A 19,273-nucleotide genomic window follows, 5' to 3' on the forward strand; every position below is an offset into this window, starting at 1 on the left:
CACACACACACACACACACACACACACATGCACAAGCTGGATTTAATCCACAGGTCGGTTTAACTGGAGCCAGATCACGCCGTGTTTCTCCAGATTAAAGTTCTCCCACACAGCCTCAGCTGATTCATACCTAAAATATCTCTGATATTCAGAGTGTGTGTGTGTGTGTGTGTGTGGGGGGGTGTTTGCAGTGGGAGAAACGTCATCAGCTGACCTCTTCAGTTTACAAACAGCACATGTGCAGTGACTCAGGCTACGTCCACACTGGCCCGGATGGATTTGAAAGTGGCATTTTTGTCTGAAAGCACTCCGCCTCCACACTATCAGTCGTTTTCACAGAGTTGTGCGTCCACATTGAAACGGTCGAAAATGCCTACGTTCCAGTCCTACGCATGCGTGAAATGCAAGAAGACTCGACCTGCCTCATTTCTGTCTGCCGCTTATTTACTTTCCGGCTCTTTGAAGCGTCGCGGCAAAATGTCGAGGAAAAGCAGCGAGTTTGTTAAATGGACTCGCAATGAGGTGGAGTCATTGCTGCGAGTAACACAAAGGTACAAAGTTGCAAAAGCGAGTGAAAAGAATGTGAAGAACAGCTCTCTGGAGCACGTGCAGACTGATGTTCATCTTTAACAGGGCTGTCAGAGCAGCTGCTGTATAACGCCATCTTAGTTTAATTGGTCACATGACTGCATCACATGACTAACATGTGTCATTGTTTTCAAAAAGTCTCAGTTTTCCACACTGTGACACGAAAGCACCGTTTTCAAAACGCTGCGTTGTCCTTGAGCCAAAACACCGTCTCAGTGTGGACAGGAGGCCAAAACGGAGAGAAAATGATGCGTTTTCAAACGAAAACGTGTTAGTGTGGACGTAGCCTGATACTCGCACCACTGACTCACGATAGGCTGGGACAGACCTTCCCAAAGTGTGGGGCCCGCCCCCTAGGGGGGCGCAGAGCCATTGCAAGGGGGGGCGCGGCATGAAAAGGGGAAAAAAAACACAACACAACGCTTGGACACTGCTAGCACGGGCGCCCACACAAACGCAAAGCAGGAGATGAAGCATCGCTGAATATGTTTCCAAACCAACTTCATTCTAAGCCAAAGACTAGAAAATATGGTGAAGCAAATCTGCCCTTTGGCTTCACCTGCACAGGTGCTGAAGTAGGTCTCCCTGCAGGATTGGTTTTCCCTGCATCGGGAGCAGCGCTGGGCTGTTCAAATCACAGACAAACAGGATCCCACATTCTTGATTTTTAGTTCACAAACACTTCTTGTAATGACTAACTACTCCTGACATTTTGGAGATGTTTGCTCTTTACACAGTAAAGTTACAGCAGGTTACAAATAACATCAGGCTGATCCTGCCACAATTTGTTCCCCCGGTTCAAATCATGGACTAACAGGATCCCACAGCTGTTTATTTTTTTTAAACACATTTTGCACAGAGAGGCATTTTTGAAAAATGTATTGATGCAATGTTGAATATTATTACACATAAAAAAAACAACTACATGTAAAATAATCACACTGTGACGCCTCTGCCTTTGTGAATGGAGGGACAGTAACTGTGTGTTTATGTAAGCTGTAAAACCTGCAGACAGAGACAAAATACTGTTTATCTGCTATTCTGCAATTCCTCTCATGTAAGCAATAATGTGGTGCACAGCTGACGTGAAAAAAGGCACATACCTTTGACGTTGTGTGACGAACTCTGTATTCCTCGTCCACACGGAAACGCAAAAAATGAGTTTTAAAAAAAAATGCGCGCGAGCAAGGGGGGGCGCGAACATTTTTCTGTAAAACAAAGGGGGGCCCAGCAAAAAAGTTTGGGAACCACTGGGCTGGGAGGTCAGTTTATGATCACTGATATGCAAACTGATTTATCACTGATCAGTGTCCATGAGTCCCATTCACAGAGAGTTGAATGGCTGCAATCACAGCATGTAAGATGGTGACAGATAGAGCCTTAGGCCCCTCCTCCATTCAGAGATAGTCTTTCCCTTTTCACCTAAATGGCCTCCTTGACTCCGCCCTCAAACCAGCGTTCCTCCCTGTCCAGGATGTTACATCCTCATCACTGAAAGAGTGTCCACTGGCCTGTAGGTGTGAACAGACTGCAAAGTCCTGGCCTGACGAGGTGGCTCTTCTGTGTTGGTCCATCCTCTTCACCAGAGGTTGTTTGGTTTCCCCGATGTATAAATCCTGCCAATCCTCCTGCACTTAACTGCGTACACTATGTTACTCTGTGTCGGGGGACCCGATCCTTGGGGTGGACCAGTGTTTAGGATTTAAAATCCACAGAGATGCGGTGTTTAGAGAAAAAGTGTTTCAGCTGGCACGCACGGGATCACTGAGGGTTTTCAGGCAGGCAGCAGTTGTCCTTCTGTCCTGGATAAACACATTTACTAAGGGCCTTCTGGATGTGCTGCTCTCCTGCTGTCAGCTCACGCCCAGTGTTCTCACACTCAGCTTCAGTGTAAATGGAAGCTTTACACACGCGCACACACAGTTTCTTGTGTCATCTGTGTTAAACTACATCACCCATAATGCGCCTGGAGCTCCTCTGTGTGTGCGATTAATGTGTGTGTGTGTGTGTGCGCGCGCGCAGGTGTGAACAGCAGCATCAAGTTTTACTGTGAAGCGAAGAATGCCAGGGGCGTCTCCGTGTCCAGAACTGGAACCGCTCACATCAAAGGTGAGGCCACACCCACACAGGTGTACGTTGAGCTGTGATTGCATGGCTATGTGTGGGCGTGGCTTATAAACAGTGTGCCTTTGTGTCTCAGAGCTGCCAGAGGCTCCGGTCAGCCTGCAAATCGTTGGGATGGTGGATAACAACGTAACGTTGTCATGGAAACCGGGAGTCACTGGTCACTCTGAACTGTCCACCTGCATCGTCCAGGTAATGCACACCTTACCCTCATACCTCACCTGTAGGCCTTAGAAAGGTCCTCACTCCCCCCCCCCTCTGAACCAGGTGTCGAGGCGCTCCACCCGCAGGTGGGACCTCCCACAGCGGGAGGTCCAGGTTCCTCCTCACCTCCACACTCTGACTGGTCTGAGGAGTCACGCCAACTACAGCACCAGGGTCTCCTGTGTGAACGAGGTGGGGGCGTCGCCCTTCTCACCCTGGCTGCACTTTCACACACCTGAAGCAGGTAAGACAGGTGCGCTGACCGTTACCTGGAGCAAACATGTGACCGTGTCATGTGACCAGCTGGTGTCTTACTACCTCACAGTTTAGTCAGTAAACACGAGCTACAGCTGTGTGTGTGTGTGTGTGTGTGTGTGTGTGTGTGTGTGTGTGTGTGTGTGTGTGTGTGTGTGTGTGTGTGTATTTGGGAAGATTCCAGTCCTCGGCGTACAATCAGCTTTTGTTTGTGTCCTAAATCCAGTGTGAGGCCTGCAGCAGGGCCAGCGGCGCCTCCTGCAGGCGGAGCTCACACTGGGCCCTTTGAGCCACAGTGACCCACATTCAGCTGCAGGCCTGAGCAGCTGAGCACAGAGACAAACACCCAGTAAAACACAGCAGGAGAATAGAAACCAAATAGAATCGATAGAACCAGAGGAATCAGTTGATGTGCGGTCCGAATTTTTGTTGGCTCATATGTGCTTTTATGTACATGTGACTGTGAGTCTGTGTGTCCCGCCTCAGTGCCCTCCGCGGCCCCCAGGAATCTGACATTTGACCTCTCGGAGCAGCAGCTGTCTCTGAAGTGGGCGGAGCTTCAGGTGGACGAGCTGCAGGGTCGACTGTTGGCCTACAAGGTGCAGTGGACTGTGGGAGGAGAGGCTCAGGTGAGACAGTCGTACCTGTCTCTCCAATGTGATTGGAGGTAGAAGGTGACGGTGATGATGTCATTGTCTCTGCCTGCAGGAGCCACTCCTCTTTAAGGAGAACTCCGCCCACCTCTCTGGAGGTGGTCGTTTCTTTAACGCGTCCTTCCAGGTGGCGGCCTGCACGGCGGTGGGCTGTGGGCCGTGGAGCTCCCCGGTGCTGCTGCTGCCCCCTTCAGGTACTCTCAGACATGACATCAACTCTGATGTCACCGCGGGGTGTTTGAAGGACACTGATGGATTGATTGTTGCCTGGCTGCTCTCTCAGCGCAGGTCCGGGTCCCGCGGAGCCACATGTGGGTCGGTCTGCTGCTCGGCCTCCTGGTCGCCACCATCGTCGGGCTGCTGCTGGCTGTCGTCGCTCAGCGCCGCGGGAAGGAGATGCAGTTTGGGTACGAACGTGTTCATGCACACCACTGACCTTACAGCAGCACGCCTTCCTGCGTCCACAGACGCGCTGCAGCAGTTTATTTATCCACAGCTGAAAGTAGTCCCAAACAGACGCAACATGTGAACTTTTAAAGATGTTTCTGTACGTTTCCACGTGTGAACCAATGAGCTGCCAGCATCAGGCCTGTGGCTGTTTCTCTCATGTGTTTTCATGCTTCCAGCTCGGCCTTCAAATCTCCGGGTGCAGAGACCTCAGTGTCCTTCACAGCAGCGCGGTCCTTCAACAGGAACATGACGGACATGCAGGAGTCCACCTGTGAGTGTGAGCACGCTCAGTGTGTTTGTTGATCGACACGATGTTGAGTCAAGTGACAGACGATGAACACGGGAATGTGTATCAGACCTCGTTGCCTGTGTCTCCCCCCAGTGGACGGTCTCTGCATCAACGACGAGCTGAAGAATAAACTGAAGGACGTTTTGATTTCTGAGCGGCGGCTGACGCTCGGACACATGCTGGGAAAAGGTATCGCTATGACAACAAACGAGACGTGTAAACAGGAACTATCAGCAAACTCCTCACCTTCTCTTGTAATCAGAGCGACAAACACTAATTTATGAATTGATGTGGGTTGTTTTGTTTTTTTAAATGAAACTAAATCACATGATTCGCGCTGATGTCACCTGACCTTTTATATAGATGGGTGACAGTCAGGTGGTGGGAACACGACAGAAACACCTGTATAACCTCAGCTCTGTGTGTGTGTACAAAATACAACAGAGTGCTGAGTGTGAGGAAACTCCAAGAGTCAGGAGGTCACAAGCACACACACAAAATGTTTAAAAATATCAATATTCATTGAACGTGTCAGAAAATAATTTGTAGAATATGTTAAAACATAAATAAAAGTGCAATAAAATAACAAATGCAAACAGAAAATCACGGTGTGTTTACCTGTGCAGGTGAGTTCGGCTCAGTGCGTGAGGCCTTCCTGAAGACTGAGGACTCGTCTGTCCAGAAGGTGGCGGTCAAAGTACTGAAATGTGAGTTGTACTCTTCTTCTTCTTCTTCTTCTTCTCCTTCTTTAAGCAGCCGATGTGTTGAATAACCAGATCACGTGACCTCCTCCAGCTGACATCACCTCGTCAGGTGACATCGAGCAGTGTCTGAAGGAGGCGGCCTACATGAAGGACTTCCACCATCCCAACGTCATCCAGCTCATCGGTAACCCCGCCCACCACACAGTGGTTAACCGGAGGTCAAAGGTCAGGCAGCGTGATTAATGTGCCGATCTGTCCAATAGGAGTGAGCCTCCACCGGCGTCCCGGCCAGCGGCTGCCGATCCCGATGGTGGTTCTGCCGTTCATGAAGCACGGAGACCTGCACACCTTCCTGCTGCTGTCCAGGCTGGGAGACGAGCCGTTTGTAAGACACGCCCTGATCGATAGCTGATCAATAACCGCGCTATGCTTTGATCAATAACCAATGTGCCTCTGCATTAGGACCTGTCTCTGCACACGCTGGTCCGGTTCATGTTGGACATCTCGCAGGGGATGGAGTATCTGAGCAGCAAGAACATCATCCACAGAGACCTCGCCGCCAGAAACTGCATGTCAGTCCGCCAATCGCAGCCAACCAGTCGATCAATGATCTGATTCGCTTCAGATAGTCGTTGTTGTTGTGAGTTTAAATGAGGAGGAGGAGTGGCAGCAATCTTCCACTCCAGGTTATCAGCCAAACACTGAGAGTCTGCTGTTGCTGGTGCTCTGTCATGTGTGTCACATTCAGCGCGTGTACATGGAAGTGAAACTTTAAAGATGAAGGATAAAACTGAGTGTAGGGGGCGCTGTGCCGGCCTTAGCGAGCTCTGTGTGTGTGTTTCAGGCTGAACGAGGACATGACTGTGTGTGTGGCAGACTTCGGCCTCTCTAAGAAGATCTACAGTGGTGATTATTACCGTCAGGGCTCCGTCTCCAAACTGCCCGTCAAGTGGATCGCTCTGGAGAGTCTGGCTGACAACGTGTACACCACGCAGAGCGATGTGGTACGCACGCACACACCTGGGACACACAGACGTCTGTGACGTAGCTGTCCCAGATTACAGATCCTGATTCAGAGCAGAGGACATTTCAGGCTCTTTTCTTTTTTAGTTTCTGCTGATAGTCACGTTCAGACAACCTGAAAACGATGCCTGGCGGCAGCTCGACACTGTGATTCATAAAAATCCATCCTGACAGATCCATGAGCTGACATGTCTCAGCACTTATTGTAAGTTTGCTGATCAAGCAGAAAGCGAGTGCTGATGCGAGCACGCAGGGACGCTTTGTTCTCTGCAAATGGTAAAATGGTAAATGGCCTGCATTTGTATAGCGCTTTTCTAGTCCCTAAGGACCCCAAAGCGCTTCACACTACATTCAGTCATCCACCCATTCACACACACATTCACACACTGGCGATGGCAAGCTACATTGTAGCCACAGCTGCCCTGGGGCGCACTGACAGAGGCGAGGCTGCCGGACACTGGCGCCACCGGGCCCTCTGACCACCACCAGTAGGCAAACACGGGTTAGTATCTTGCCCAAGGATATTTGGCATGCAGCCAGGAGGCAGCCTGGGATCGAACCACCGACCTTCAGATTAGTGGCTGACCTGCTCTGCCACCTGAGCTACAGCCACCCCACTGTAAAGACGATATGACCTGAGAGGAGGCGCCGCTGAGTTTGTGCCATCAGTGAACCTGCAGCAGCTTAACGCTGAGACGGGTTTAAACTAGAGATGGACCGATCCGATACGTTATCGTATCGGTCCGATACTGACGTAAATTACTGGATCGGATATCGGAGAGAAATAAAAAATGTAATCCGATCCTATATCAAAAACCTCACAATTCAACACGAATACAGCACACAGTGCTCACATAGAGAGCGTGTGTCAAAACATTCGCCCAGAACGTTTCCCAGAGCAGGTAAGCAAGTGTAGCATCACGTGAAATGTTTGTAAAGCATTCCCGTTAAGCTTAACAACCGATATATGGAGCGACTGCCTCTCCTCTCCTGTGCTACTTCAATCGTGAAACTGATCAATGATCAGCTGATCGGCTTTTCTGTCGCGAGCCGTCTCTCTTGTTTGTTTTTGGCCCACTTTGCACCAGAAAGAGGAAACCAGCGGCTGAACAACAGCAGCACGTTTAAGCTTGATCAGCTGTTGTTAGAATTTATTTATTATTACTTTCTACATCCAGGATCTTTTTCTATGTAGCTGACGCTGGTAACTGTGCAGGGGCGGATCTAGCAAAGTTTAGCCAGGGGGGCCGATAGGGCATTGAACAGGGAAAAGGGGGCACAAAGACATACTTTTCTTTCTTATTCTCATTAATGTCTACTTTTAATAATAATTATCTGAATCTTACTACCAAAGTTTTAATCTGATGTAAAATGTATAATCATATGTATATAGTAACTGATTAAGTCTAATATACCCTAGTAAGCTATAGTACTTTATCTCTTTCGAGTACCATCGTAGCTGATTTGAGAAAGATGTTGAATCTATTTAATTATTCTTGAAAAATAATTGATTTCTGTGCATTTTTTTCACACTGCATCAAATTAAAGTTGATTACGTCGATTAAGCATCATGAGGTGGAGGGTGGGGGGTGGTTCCCTATTTTTTTTGCTGGGAGTTTGCAACCCTATTAGTTAGGTTGCTTAATATTTCTGCTAAGTACTCTTTAAAATACCAGAATAGGGAGGATGGAGCAGGTTTAAGTTTATTAGATTGATCAGTATTGCTGAACTATGAAATATTTTGGGTGCTGTGTGTTTTTTACACATCGGTATAACAGAATAGTTTTAGTGTTGTTGTTTATTTAAACCTGAGTATGAACTTATACAAAATGCAGCAAGATATTAAAAAAACAGTTTGATTAAAAAACACTATATCGGATTTATATCAGTATCGGACATAAAAAAGTGGTATCATGCCATCTCTAGTTTAAACACACCTGTGCAGGTGGTTTCTGCTGTCACCTCATCACAGCTGTAGTGCTCGTTACTGCCATCTGCTGATGAGGAGTGAAGCTGTGACATAAACACTACCTTACGTCAGCAGACCAGCTCTTTGTCACATGATTAGATTGTCATGGAAACAAACTAAAGGAACATGTTAGGAGTAAAATAATGACTTTAAAAGTTTCAGGTGTGTGCACTCAGCGAATGATGACCTTCTGTGTGTGTGTCAGTGGGCATTTGGCGTGACGATGTGGGAGATCATGACTCGCGGTCAGACTCCGTATCCTGGCGTGGAAAATTCGGAGATCTACGAGTTCCTGATCAAAGGAGAACGTCTGAAGAAGCCGGCCGACTGCAGAGACGACATGTGAGTGTATACACAACGACACAAACGACATACTGAAGAAACAACAACACAGAGAACGAAACCCCTTTCAAAATAAAGCTGATCACGTCAGCTGTGTGCACTCTTTAACCTCTTTCTTCTTCTGTGGTTGTCAGATATGAGATCATGCACAGCTGCTGGAGTCCTGTCCCTAAATGTCGGCCCAGCTTCCAGCAGCTGGTCGGCCAGCTGGAGGCGCTGTGGGTCAGCCTGTTGCCTGCCTCCCCTCAGAAGGAGCCGTTATTCTACGTCAACCTGGAGGGCGACAATGGCGAGCATGGGGGAGGAGCCCAGGCCCCAGGGCCTGAGGAGGCGGCGGCGGCTTCAAACTGGGGCGTCCCATGGCAGCGGCAGGTGGAGCACGAGGACAAAGACTGGCTGATTGGGTCTGGGGCGGCGTTTGCCATCGGTGGCGACTACAGGTACATCACCGGCCCCTGTGGAGTCTCCGAGGAGGAGGCGGGGGGAAGGTGGCCCACAGACACGTTACAGGAGGAGGCGAGGGACGAAGATGACGACGACGACGTCGTCATCAACGTGTGACACAGACTGGCCAATCTCAGCGCTCCTCCGTCAGCTGATCAGACTCACTCTAAGGCACGGAGCAGCGGGCGGGTGGAGACGCACTGAGGGACAATCACGACCACTCCTCCCACTACGTTTCAGAACAAAGAGTCAAAGGATCCATTAAGGAGTCGATCAGCAGGTGAATCGGTAACGGAGGGAGATGCTGTTAGTCACCGAGAGGAAACAGAAGGGGGCGCCGAAACGCCTCACATTCATTTCATTAATACACGTTTTATTTTCAGGTCAGTAAATCAATAATTCACGTTTTATTGATCGATCAGCAGCCGCTTCTTTGTTCGATGATTAATCACTTGCTGTTAATTAATCGATTAATCAGCCTGGATATTTTCTTTGCAGCTTGTGTTTTAGAGGACATTACCATTTAGGTCTGGAGCTGTGCTTTTATTTTGAAAGACTGGGGGTTTCCTGAATACACCTGTGACCCTTACCTGGGCCGGGAACCTCCAGTTGGACAACCCTGCACTGAACCTGTATTAATAGGGAAACATTTCAGGTTTGACCTTCCTGCTGAAGCTCCTCTCACAAAGCATTTTTCTGAAGCGCTTTGATTTTAGTTTATGATGTGTTGAGAAATTATGGGATGTGTGAAAGCTGCTGGACGTGTCCTGTGAGGCCTCTGTGGCCTACATGTGCCTTGTGTCTTCTTCACGGTGTGTCCCACCCTCTGTCAGTGTCTCTCTGCTGCCCCCGGTGGTGGCTGTTGCTGTAACAGTGAAGCTGTGTTTTGTTATTACTGAATTAACTTGAAGTTTTAATGGTGACAGACTTAACTGATTTATTGATTTATTGATCCTGGTTTGCGTTCGTGTCTGCAGTGTCTTGTGTTGCTATGACGACACTCTTACCTCTGTGTGTGATGTCTCACTGACTTCAGGTCTGTAAGAAAGTGATAATTAAATAAAGTGTTTCCTGTTTTCTGCGCTTTGTCTTCTGATCTGAGGTCAGATTGAAAACAGCCGTGACCAGTAAAAATCAGCGTCCAGCTCTGTGAAATCATTTCAGTTTCATCGTTTACTGCCCGTTTTCAAATTCAAAAATAATCAGACAAATATTTATCGACAGGTTTGCAGCTCTTCAAATAAAATGGATCAAAATAAAATCTTTACTAAGGAATAAATGTACTAAAATACGGGGTAAAGATCAAGTCAGGTATTTAAAATGTAAAACGAAAAAATGAGGTAAAAGAGACAGGAAGTGATGTCACACCACAGGGCGGGTTTGTTTCTTCCACATGATTCTTCGTACTTTATTTACCGCATGCCCATCAATAACAGCTGACAGTCATTTCACACCTCTAAACAGACTCGTATTCAGCCGTAACACCTCGAGCTGTGTCAGTGAGCCGGTGATGTCTTAACCTGAGTCTGTGGTCTCTGCTAGGGCTGTGCGATATGACCAAAATCTCATATCCCGATATAAGAATTCTATCGTCCGATAACGATATAAATCACAAAAAATAAATTCAGCTCGACTTGCATGAAGTGTTTTCAGCTGGGCGTCGTGTACCTGGAGTCGGGCGTTTTAACAGATGCATGAAATGATACATTTTTAGACATAAGTTGTAACGACCGCCGTTTTCTTTGCATTTATTACACGGCGTGCTGCGGGGAAAAGCCTGTTCTAACGTTTGAGTCTTCCGTTTATTTTTTAGCACCTGGCGTCTTTTTTTTTACTTCTCATCCGTAAATAATCTGCTCTTTCACGTGATTCAGTTTATTTTGAAAAGTCTCAACAGGATCTTGAGCTTTATTGTGAAAGGTTTATGTGGAACATAAACAAGCGGACACGCGGTGGTTTTACCGTTGTTGTTGCTAACGACAACGCATAAAAACAGCCATAAAAAACGCATAAAAACAGTCCGTCCGTAGTGTGGTTATATTAAATATAAGAGAAAGAGAGAACTTTAAGAAATGCATATAGCCACTACAGTGACCACCAAAACGATGAAAAAATATTGCCGTAAACTGTTTATTTTGCAACACCACGAAACAAACGATAGCGTAAAATGAAACGATAGACGTTCTTATATCGTCATCCGATATATATCGTTACATCGAACAGCCCTAGTCTCTGCCCCTCCCTGACTGCGGCTCTGCTGGCCAAAATCAGACTGTACATAAAGGATGGATGTAAAGGTAACACCTGCGTCCTGTTTAATCCGGGGCTGACTCTGAAGTCTGATTGGACAGAAGCCAGCTGATCTGTGAGCTCGCTGAAGTTTTTCCAGACGCGTTTTAGGACAGGAAGCGGTTAAGATGGTAACCGCTGACCTCACAGTTCAGCTCCATCGTTCATTTACAGTCTGTGGTCTGAAGGACTGAGACTAGGTCCCTGGCGTTTATTCACTCCAGCAGGGGGCGCTCTGCTGCAGCGCCTGACATTTCCTCTGCAGACATGTCATGTGAAAGGAAGCTGAAGGGCGTAGAGGCGACGGCTCAGGTTATTGATTATGATGTGACGGTAATCTGACGTGTGACACGGTAGAGGATGCCTCGTCATACATGTTCAGTGTTAGTGATGTAAGACTACTGTTGTCAGGTTTTAGGCTTACAAATATTTAAAATAACCTCATATTGGACAGATTTGTGATGTCATTCAGCAGGTGTGTGTATGTGAGTGTGTCGCTGTGATTGTGAACACTAAACCTGCAGGGCAGCCTCGCCGTGTGGCGCCGCTCTGCTTCCTGATAACTGTGATGTAACGGCTCTGAACATGAGTTATGATATCATCAGGGTGGAGCTGCTTCCTATTAGCTGATTGGAGGACCGTGTTGCTTTTGTTTAACATGACATTTAGAGAACACCACACTGCTCCACCTGCGCCTGGTCTCCAGGCGGCGCTCTGATGGAAGCAGAACGTTCCTGCAGGTCGGTGGGAAACGAACCGTGTGAATAAACGGGAAAACACATGAAGACCGTCACACTGAGCTTCAGCATCAAGTGCGGCACTTAGGCCCCGCCCATTGGTTAAGACAGCGATCCCAAGTCTCTGAGACGGGTCGTGGTTCTGTGCTGTGATTGGACGTTTCACTGCTGGTTTGTTCATTGTTTACGTCGGTTGTGGTGCAAACAAGAGCGGCTTAACTCTATGGCCAAAGCTATACTATGTTCTGATTTTGGATTTGGATTTAATGTATATAAAGGCTAATTCTACTCGACTTATACATTATCCTGTTTTGAATGTAGAATTTTGTTTTTTGTTGTAAAATCTAATATTCATGCAACAAAGTAGAGCGCTAACTTAGCAGCTAGTGTGAATTTGCTTAGGTAGCAGGTTGTATAAACAGACACTATGGGTTTAGCACAGGTATAAATATCTGCTAATCAGAGTTAACATGAACTGAAATATTAAGATAATTTAATGGGTTAACTTAAAGGGTGAATTTATACCTAAATCACTTCGACCTGTTGATCATACTACAGTGCGCAAACATGCTTATATCTGCCCTAAATCTGTGCATTTTAGTCCTTTAGTCTATAGAGCTGGCCATCTTCTGGAGCCAGTCTTAAGTGGCAATGCATTTCTTTTCAGCTCCAGAAGTTGCTCTCTGTTTCTCTGTCTATACTAACGACTGAGACTATGCTAACTGGGATAATAAGGATGGTGGCTAGGGTTATAAGGAAGGCCAAAGCAGTCCCTAGTGCTATGTCTTAAGTGTAACATTGCTATGTCTTGTCTTTATAGTGCCAGAGTTGGGAGGAATACCTTAACTCTAATTCACAACAGCAAAACTATGTTGGTTTACTACACAAAAGAGAAAAAAAAAAAAAGCGGCTTAACTCTGAAGGAGCAGCTGAGCGTGCCAACAGACCTGAAGACACAACGACACAAACCATAAACTGACCAATCAGGTCGCTGTGATGACAGCTGTGACATCACAGCAAGAGATGAACCTTCATGGTTTCTTAAATATGAGGATCTGGTGTACTGATGACATCACAGCGCTGCGATTAGTCAGTTTGGTTAACATCGGAAACTCCACGATGCTCAGCTGATTACAGCGTTAATCCCAGTTCGCTGTGGTTCTTCAGACTTCACACAGAAACAGACGGTGTGGAGGAGGCCGCACAGGAGGTGGTGCCACAGGAGGTGGTGCCACAGGAGGCGGCGCCACAGGACAGGAGGAGGCCGCACAGACCTGTGGAGAGGATCAGGATGGAGGTTTTGGGAGGTGTTCAGCGCTGGGACATAAGCTGGATATTTCACACTTTCATAGACACGCTTGTTCTCAGACTGACCCTCTGCATGTTTCCACGTGGACCTGATCACCTGTCAATGACTGTTATTGATCACTGCTGCAGAAGCTGAAGCCTCACCTGCCACCAGGGACGTTTGAGCTGCAGGTGAAGTTTGGCTAAACTAGAAGATCAAAAATACTAAAATACCTGCTCAAGGCAATACAACCCTACCTGTGCAGAAATGTTGGTCAAAGAAGAAAGAATAACGCAGCAAAAAAGTAGCAGATAGCTGTGCGCACCATCGACGAGGTTAAATCTCAGTTTTCCTCAGGTAAACGCAGAGTTTCTTCTTCTTTAAAACGCCAACGCCCAGAGTGGCTTGTCGTGGGGAGCGTCAGGGAGCAGACTCTGGAGAAACCTCACTGCTGTTCCCGTGCAGACTTCAGCGCTGTCCTGACCTCACGGTTTCCTCCAACCAGGCTGAGAGATGTTTAAACGAGGTGTCAGGTGTTTACCGGCCAATGTTTGAACTCCAGGTAGAAAGTGTGAGCTGAGTTTACCTGACAGGCGCATTTCCCCAGGACAAACACTAACATTGTGGAGGTTCTGGTTCCAGCTACCTGTCACACTCCATGGTGATTGTTTATCCAGGTGTTTTACAGTCTGTCTTCGCGGCTGTGGTTTCCAGATATTTTGTGCTCAAAGGTCTCCAGAGTTTCAGAGCACACCTGTACTCGTACCTGCGCCATCACACGGAGATGCTGCAGAAACCTGAGAATAAAATTATATACATACACACACACACACGAGTGTTTTTCTTTTTACCTGTTCTTAACGCGCCCACACAGACCGTGAGATTTCACAGGACGCAAAATTTTGATGAAGCTCAACATTTGGATTTTTTTGGCTGTGAATAAACAGATCTGACCAATCAGATCGCTGCACTTGTACTCGTATCCCAAAGCGCGCACTGTCACTGAACACACATGCGACTCGGCAACACTAAAATAATCCTCACTCACCGCTCGCTGCTGCTCCAGACTGAAATGATCCCTCCTGGGATCAAACCAGGAAACCTGCTGCTGAACGCGTGAATCCAAAAATTCTGAATTTCCTGTTATCTTCATCAGGCTCCGCATGTGAAGCCTTCTGCATCTACACCTTATAAAAACCTCCACCCTTTACAGTTAACCACAGCCCGCTGAGCCCTTCACTATGTCCATGAAGCTTCACCCTCCTCCTCCTCCAGGCTGCAAGTCCGACCGTGCAGAGCTCTCACACACACCTGATCACCACGCCTGTACTTTCATTCTTCATAACAACGTTATGTTAAACTGCAGAAGCCCGGGGGCAGGTATGCAGGTGACACTGAGGTCAGAGGCACACACTTGTGCTTAAAACAGAGACACAAAGTAATCAGAGGACTCCTATTAAACACTGGACACACTGTTACCTGCACTACATGTTTTATTGTAATAGATTACTTATTCACGAGCTGTGTCACGTGACTTACCTGTGAGTGTTATAAATGAGTGCATTTATAACGTGCCGGGTGGGCGGCAGCCACACCTGGCTAACTTAGTGTTAGCCGGGAGCTAACGGGGCACCTGGTGAACCCCGTACGCACAAAATAAAGCGCGCACACAGACACAGGAACGCGCAGTATCAGTGCGGGCTGAATGATCCAGCTGTGGTCACGTGAGTAGTGTGGCGGCAGCTGTGGTTCCCGTGCTGTGGCTCGGTTCCGCTTCGGAGTGTGACTAAACAGAGTCAGCTCGCCCCAAGCCCGCGGCCCGAGTCCGGGTCGAACCGACGGCACGGAGCCCCGGGAGGCGGCGGGCTGGCCGCCTGGGATCAAGCCGCGCCGCGGGGTCTCACCGGAGTCATCTTTGTGTTCTCGGAAGGCACGTTCGAGTCCCGCGGTCGCTCACGGGTCTCCGACGGCCGCTGCTCACGGGGATTCCTGCCGTCACAGCCAGGTTGCGGCCCCAAGATGGCGGCGGAGGCTGCGCAGTACTGGCGGAGGTGACGTGACTGCGGAGGACGCCGCGTGCGCTGTTGTTTGCCTCCCACCATTAAAGACCCTCCGCGGCCAGGCCGACCACCGAACCCGAACAACGGATCCACGGAGCCCCTCGGAAGCGCCGGGCGCGCGGGGGCGGACACAAGGTAACGATTGCGTCGGTACCGGAGCGCGTGGCCGAGCTTCGGGGTGACGGCAGCCACGGTGAGCTCGGTGAGGCCTGCGGCTAGCTGCTCTCTGAGGGAGGCACGGAGCACAACGAGCCCAGCGGAACCGAGACCGAACCTCCGCGTCCGCGCGCTGCTTCACCGGAACCTCGGGTGTCTGTGAGCACGTGCAGTTTAAAGGGCAGGTTAGCACGCGGCTCCTGCGGATGTGTTTATATCCAGGAGGCCAGGTGAGGGCAGATGGGTCATGGTTAGGGGCGGAACAGGGCCGAGGGCCTCAGTTTGTAGTTTTTAGTGTGGGGTTAGGGCGGGAAAGTAGCACAGAGCTAGCAGGCTGCACAGTGTCTGCGCCCTGAATGTTTCTGAGATGCTCTGACCTCAGCTCTGCCACGTTCACGGGTGAGTTAAACTAAAGTCAGCAGCTCCAGCGCCCAGAGACCTCCTCAGTGTCCCTCAGACCTCCTGCTGCTACCCAGGGCTTGATGTGGCTGTGTTTTAGAGCTTCCTGTAAGAGTCTGCGTTACTTGTTAAAAACTGACTACTTGGACTTCATTGTAACACCTGCAGAAAGCACACCCTAGTATGCAATCCTGTCAAGACTTCTGTTTTCTTCAGGTGGCATAATAGCTGCAATGCTAACATGTTAGCAGATAGCAGCTAACCTGCCCAGTTAGCGTGAACACTACAGTGCTAAAGTATATGAGACTTAAGATGGCACAGTTACCTGTTACGAAGCCTGCAGTCTGACATTTTTGACCACACATGACTGCGAGTGCTAGCACTGGCTAGCTCACCAGAATTCGTTATTCACTCATTATGACTGTTATACATCTTATGTGGTTAGCACAATGAAATTCAATTTAGTAGGTCGTCAGCAGGTTACACCTGTGTCAGGTAAACATCCTGCAACATGACATCACACACCCTGTGACCATACCTGACTGTATTTGGATGTGACGTGGCGGTAGGCATTATCAGCTAGCACTTTCAGGCTAATGTGATTGCAATCAGGATGTCAGTTTCAGCAATGATAACACAAAATGTTTCAGTAAATGTCCGTCCAGAGTAGAGCAGGGTGATATGACCAAAAATAGTTATCACGATATACATTTGAAAATTTGCGATAACGATATAACTGACGATATAATTGACACGAGACAAAATGCTTTACAATTCCACAATTTTATTAGTACAAAAACCCCATCAATGTATTTTCACTTAAACAAGCAGCTGTTTTTTATATGCAATAAAGTTATATAAAAATGTAACAGTGCAAATGCAAATTCCTTGCTGACAGTTTAACCAAAAGGCATTTCCAGTGGAAACTGGCCGACATATCCTCAGCATAACCATGTATAATATCCACAAAACTTAAAAAGAGGTTATACACACACAATACGGTAATATTATGTTGAAGCACAGTACGTATCACTCCGCGGTACAGCGGTGCGGCTTCATAGCTCAGCAAAGTCGTACTGAAACCTTTGACAGATTTTCGAGCGCCGTGTACATAAAATCGTTTCAAGGTCAGTAAACGCAACCAGAGTTCATACATAAGGCACACGGGATTATAAGGGGCACTGTTTGATTTTAAGTGTGCCGTATTTTCCAAACAACACGGTAACAACGACGGCCCGCTAGCATGCTCTACCAAAAATAGTGCTTTGTTGTGTATCTGACGGACGAAAACTAAACCAGTTCCACACCAGTGAAGCTGCAGCATTTTTACAAACCAGTTCTGGTTCATCGTTTCATTCAATGATCCGCTTTCGCTCTTCTCATTCTGCGTTGCCGCCATGTGCGTATGTAAACAAAGGCACTGCGCATGCGCGTTTTACACATATTCTATCGCGATATTTCATTTTCCTATCGTTGCCCAAAATTACACCGTATTACCGTGAACGGTATGAGATAGCCCAGCCCCAGTCCAGAGTATTTTTTGTGAGGTTGAAGCTCAGCCCGCTCTGGCTTCTTGTCGTGTCCTTTGTGATGACGGGACATGATTTTGTGTCACGTTCCTGATTCAGCGTGGAACCCAAACTGAAACACGCACTTTTTAAATGAATGTATATAGAAACATATTTATGCACAGCTATTGATTCACCATAATATCCACCATGTCTCGTTGTGTTTTTATAGCAGAATCTGTGATTTTGTTTCGTTTCTGTTGTTCATCAGTTAAAAATCATCTAGTTATTGAACTTAAAAAACGTCTTTCCCGTGATGTCTGGTCGCTGCCGCTCTCTCCCCGTGTGATCGCTAGCTAAGCTTACAGAGGTCTCCGCTGCAAGGGCCTGCCTCCACCCAAAAGCTTTAACAGACTCTGGTGTATATGAAGCATACGATGGATAAGAAAACCATGTTTGCGTCTAAAGATTCAGTGGTGATTGTGTTACTGAGGTCAGTGTTTGCTGATTTACAACAAGAAATAAAGGCCTGTTTAATCTGTGCAGCAGAGGAAAGAATAAAAATAACAGAGAAACGATTCCCCTATCAGCAAACTGGCAATACACATGCACACAGATGATGGTGCTTTTCTGATATTTTCATTGGTGCCTGCTCTGTTAAGTAACTGGTCAGTAACCAGTATTAAACTTAACGGTCTGAATTAGGGCTGCCACGATTAGTCAACTTGTCAAGATTACATCGACGATCAAAATCGTCGACACCTCGTTTGAAGCTTTGTAAGATCCCAGAAGACGCAGGAATAAGCAGACGTCTATTACCCACCAGCCCGATAGCTAGCCGAGAGGTCCGAGCCTCGAAAACAGTGTATTCCCCGCACATCGTTTTCAGACCCCCGCGGTCTTTCGCTACTCAGGTTAAACATGATATATAAACAGTGTAGGGACTAATGCGTTACAGTAACTACGTTATTATTGTGGTAATGAGCACGGTAACTAGTTATTATGCCAAAATCAGTAAAGCATTTATTGTTACTGGGATTTAGATGGGGTCGTTACTCGTTACTACTTGCGTTGCGTTCGACTGACCTCGGAAATCGGAACACGGTCCTGGGAATGATGTCACACTCGACTAAATAGCGTTTTGGTTAGCGCCAGGGCGACACCCTCAAACATGGTTGTTTTGCTAACCTTCTACAAAAACAAATTACTACTAAACACACATGCAGCTCATCTGCAGTCTAGAATCTAGCTAGAATCATGGCGTCAGTCGACGACGGTCCAGTTGTTTGTTTTATGATCCACTGCTTCTTCCTAGTGATAGATTAGATTAGATTTATAACACTGCTGCATCAACCCCAAAATGACGTGTTTGCATTTGTTGAAACAATAGAAATAGATTAAAACAGACAGGAAAAAAAAAGTGACACATAAAACAAACATCGTTAATTTCTAATTTAGTTTCATTAATTTCATCATTAACTTGCACTCACACTGCCATTAGGTGGCACAGTGCAGTGTGGCAGGATAGTGCTAACATGTAAGCAAGGTAGAACACTGGCATCCTTGCTGGAAGCAACACATTAATAAGAGAATTCTACGGTGGCCCTGAGAGGCCAAACGGACCGCAACTTCAGAAAACACTTGCAAAAAGAAAAATGCTGCAAAAAGAAAAACGCTGCAAAAAGCACACACAACACAACGGAAATGTTTCTGGGGAGACAATAACCGGACGGACCAGTTGCACGAACCAAAAAATGCTAACAAGTGCACTGGGACTGGGAGACACTTCAA

The 19,273-nt window shown here is 47.4% G+C and overlaps 2 protein-coding genes across 10 annotated transcripts in view; both read left to right on the top strand.

The window, feature by feature from the left end:
* The window catches only part of tyro3 (TYRO3 protein tyrosine kinase), a 13,909-nt gene extending 3,781 nt beyond the window's left edge, over positions 1-10,128 (top strand). For 2 of the 5 annotated variants that reach the window (XM_042213425.1, XM_042213427.1), the window contains exons 5-19: positions 2,611-2,697; positions 2,789-2,904; positions 2,980-3,169; positions 3,658-3,800; positions 3,880-4,018; positions 4,108-4,231; positions 4,451-4,551; positions 4,657-4,752; positions 5,190-5,270; positions 5,359-5,451; positions 5,531-5,652; positions 5,730-5,839; positions 6,112-6,271; positions 8,465-8,601; positions 8,736-10,128. In XM_042213425.1, coding sequence (XP_042069359.1) covers positions 2,611-2,697; positions 2,789-2,904; positions 2,980-3,169; positions 3,658-3,800; positions 3,880-4,018; positions 4,108-4,231; positions 4,451-4,551; positions 4,657-4,752; positions 5,190-5,270; positions 5,359-5,451; positions 5,531-5,652; positions 5,730-5,839; positions 6,112-6,271; positions 8,465-8,601; positions 8,736-9,162 — 2,126 coding nt within the window. In that variant the 3' untranslated portion in view covers positions 9,163-10,128. The remainder of the gene's footprint in view (positions 1-2,610; positions 2,698-2,788; positions 2,905-2,979; positions 3,170-3,657; positions 3,801-3,879; positions 4,019-4,107; positions 4,232-4,450; positions 4,552-4,656; positions 4,753-5,189; positions 5,271-5,358; positions 5,452-5,530; positions 5,653-5,729; positions 5,840-6,111; positions 6,272-8,464; positions 8,602-8,735) is intronic. The other 3 variants (XM_014329268.2, XM_042213428.1, XM_005947477.3) reach the window with 3 other exon arrangements.
* A 1,069-nt stretch (positions 10,129-11,197) lies between these two features.
* Positions 11,198-19,273, top strand: part of mgaa (MAX dimerization protein MGA a) — a 39,967-nt gene continuing 31,891 nt past the window's right edge. For all 5 annotated transcript variants that reach the window (XM_042213429.1, XM_005947479.3, XM_042213431.1 and 2 more), the window contains exon 1: positions 11,198-15,554. The gene's annotated coding sequence lies outside the window, so the exon portion shown is untranslated. The remainder of the gene's footprint in view (positions 15,555-19,273) is intronic.

The sequence above is a fragment of the Haplochromis burtoni genome, unplaced genomic scaffold, assembly GCF_018398535.1.
Source record: "Haplochromis burtoni strain Fernald_Lab_line unplaced genomic scaffold, NCSU_Asbu1 Contig_442, whole genome shotgun sequence".
NCBI classification, from domain to species: Eukaryota; Metazoa; Chordata; class Actinopteri; order Cichliformes; family Cichlidae; genus Haplochromis; species Haplochromis burtoni.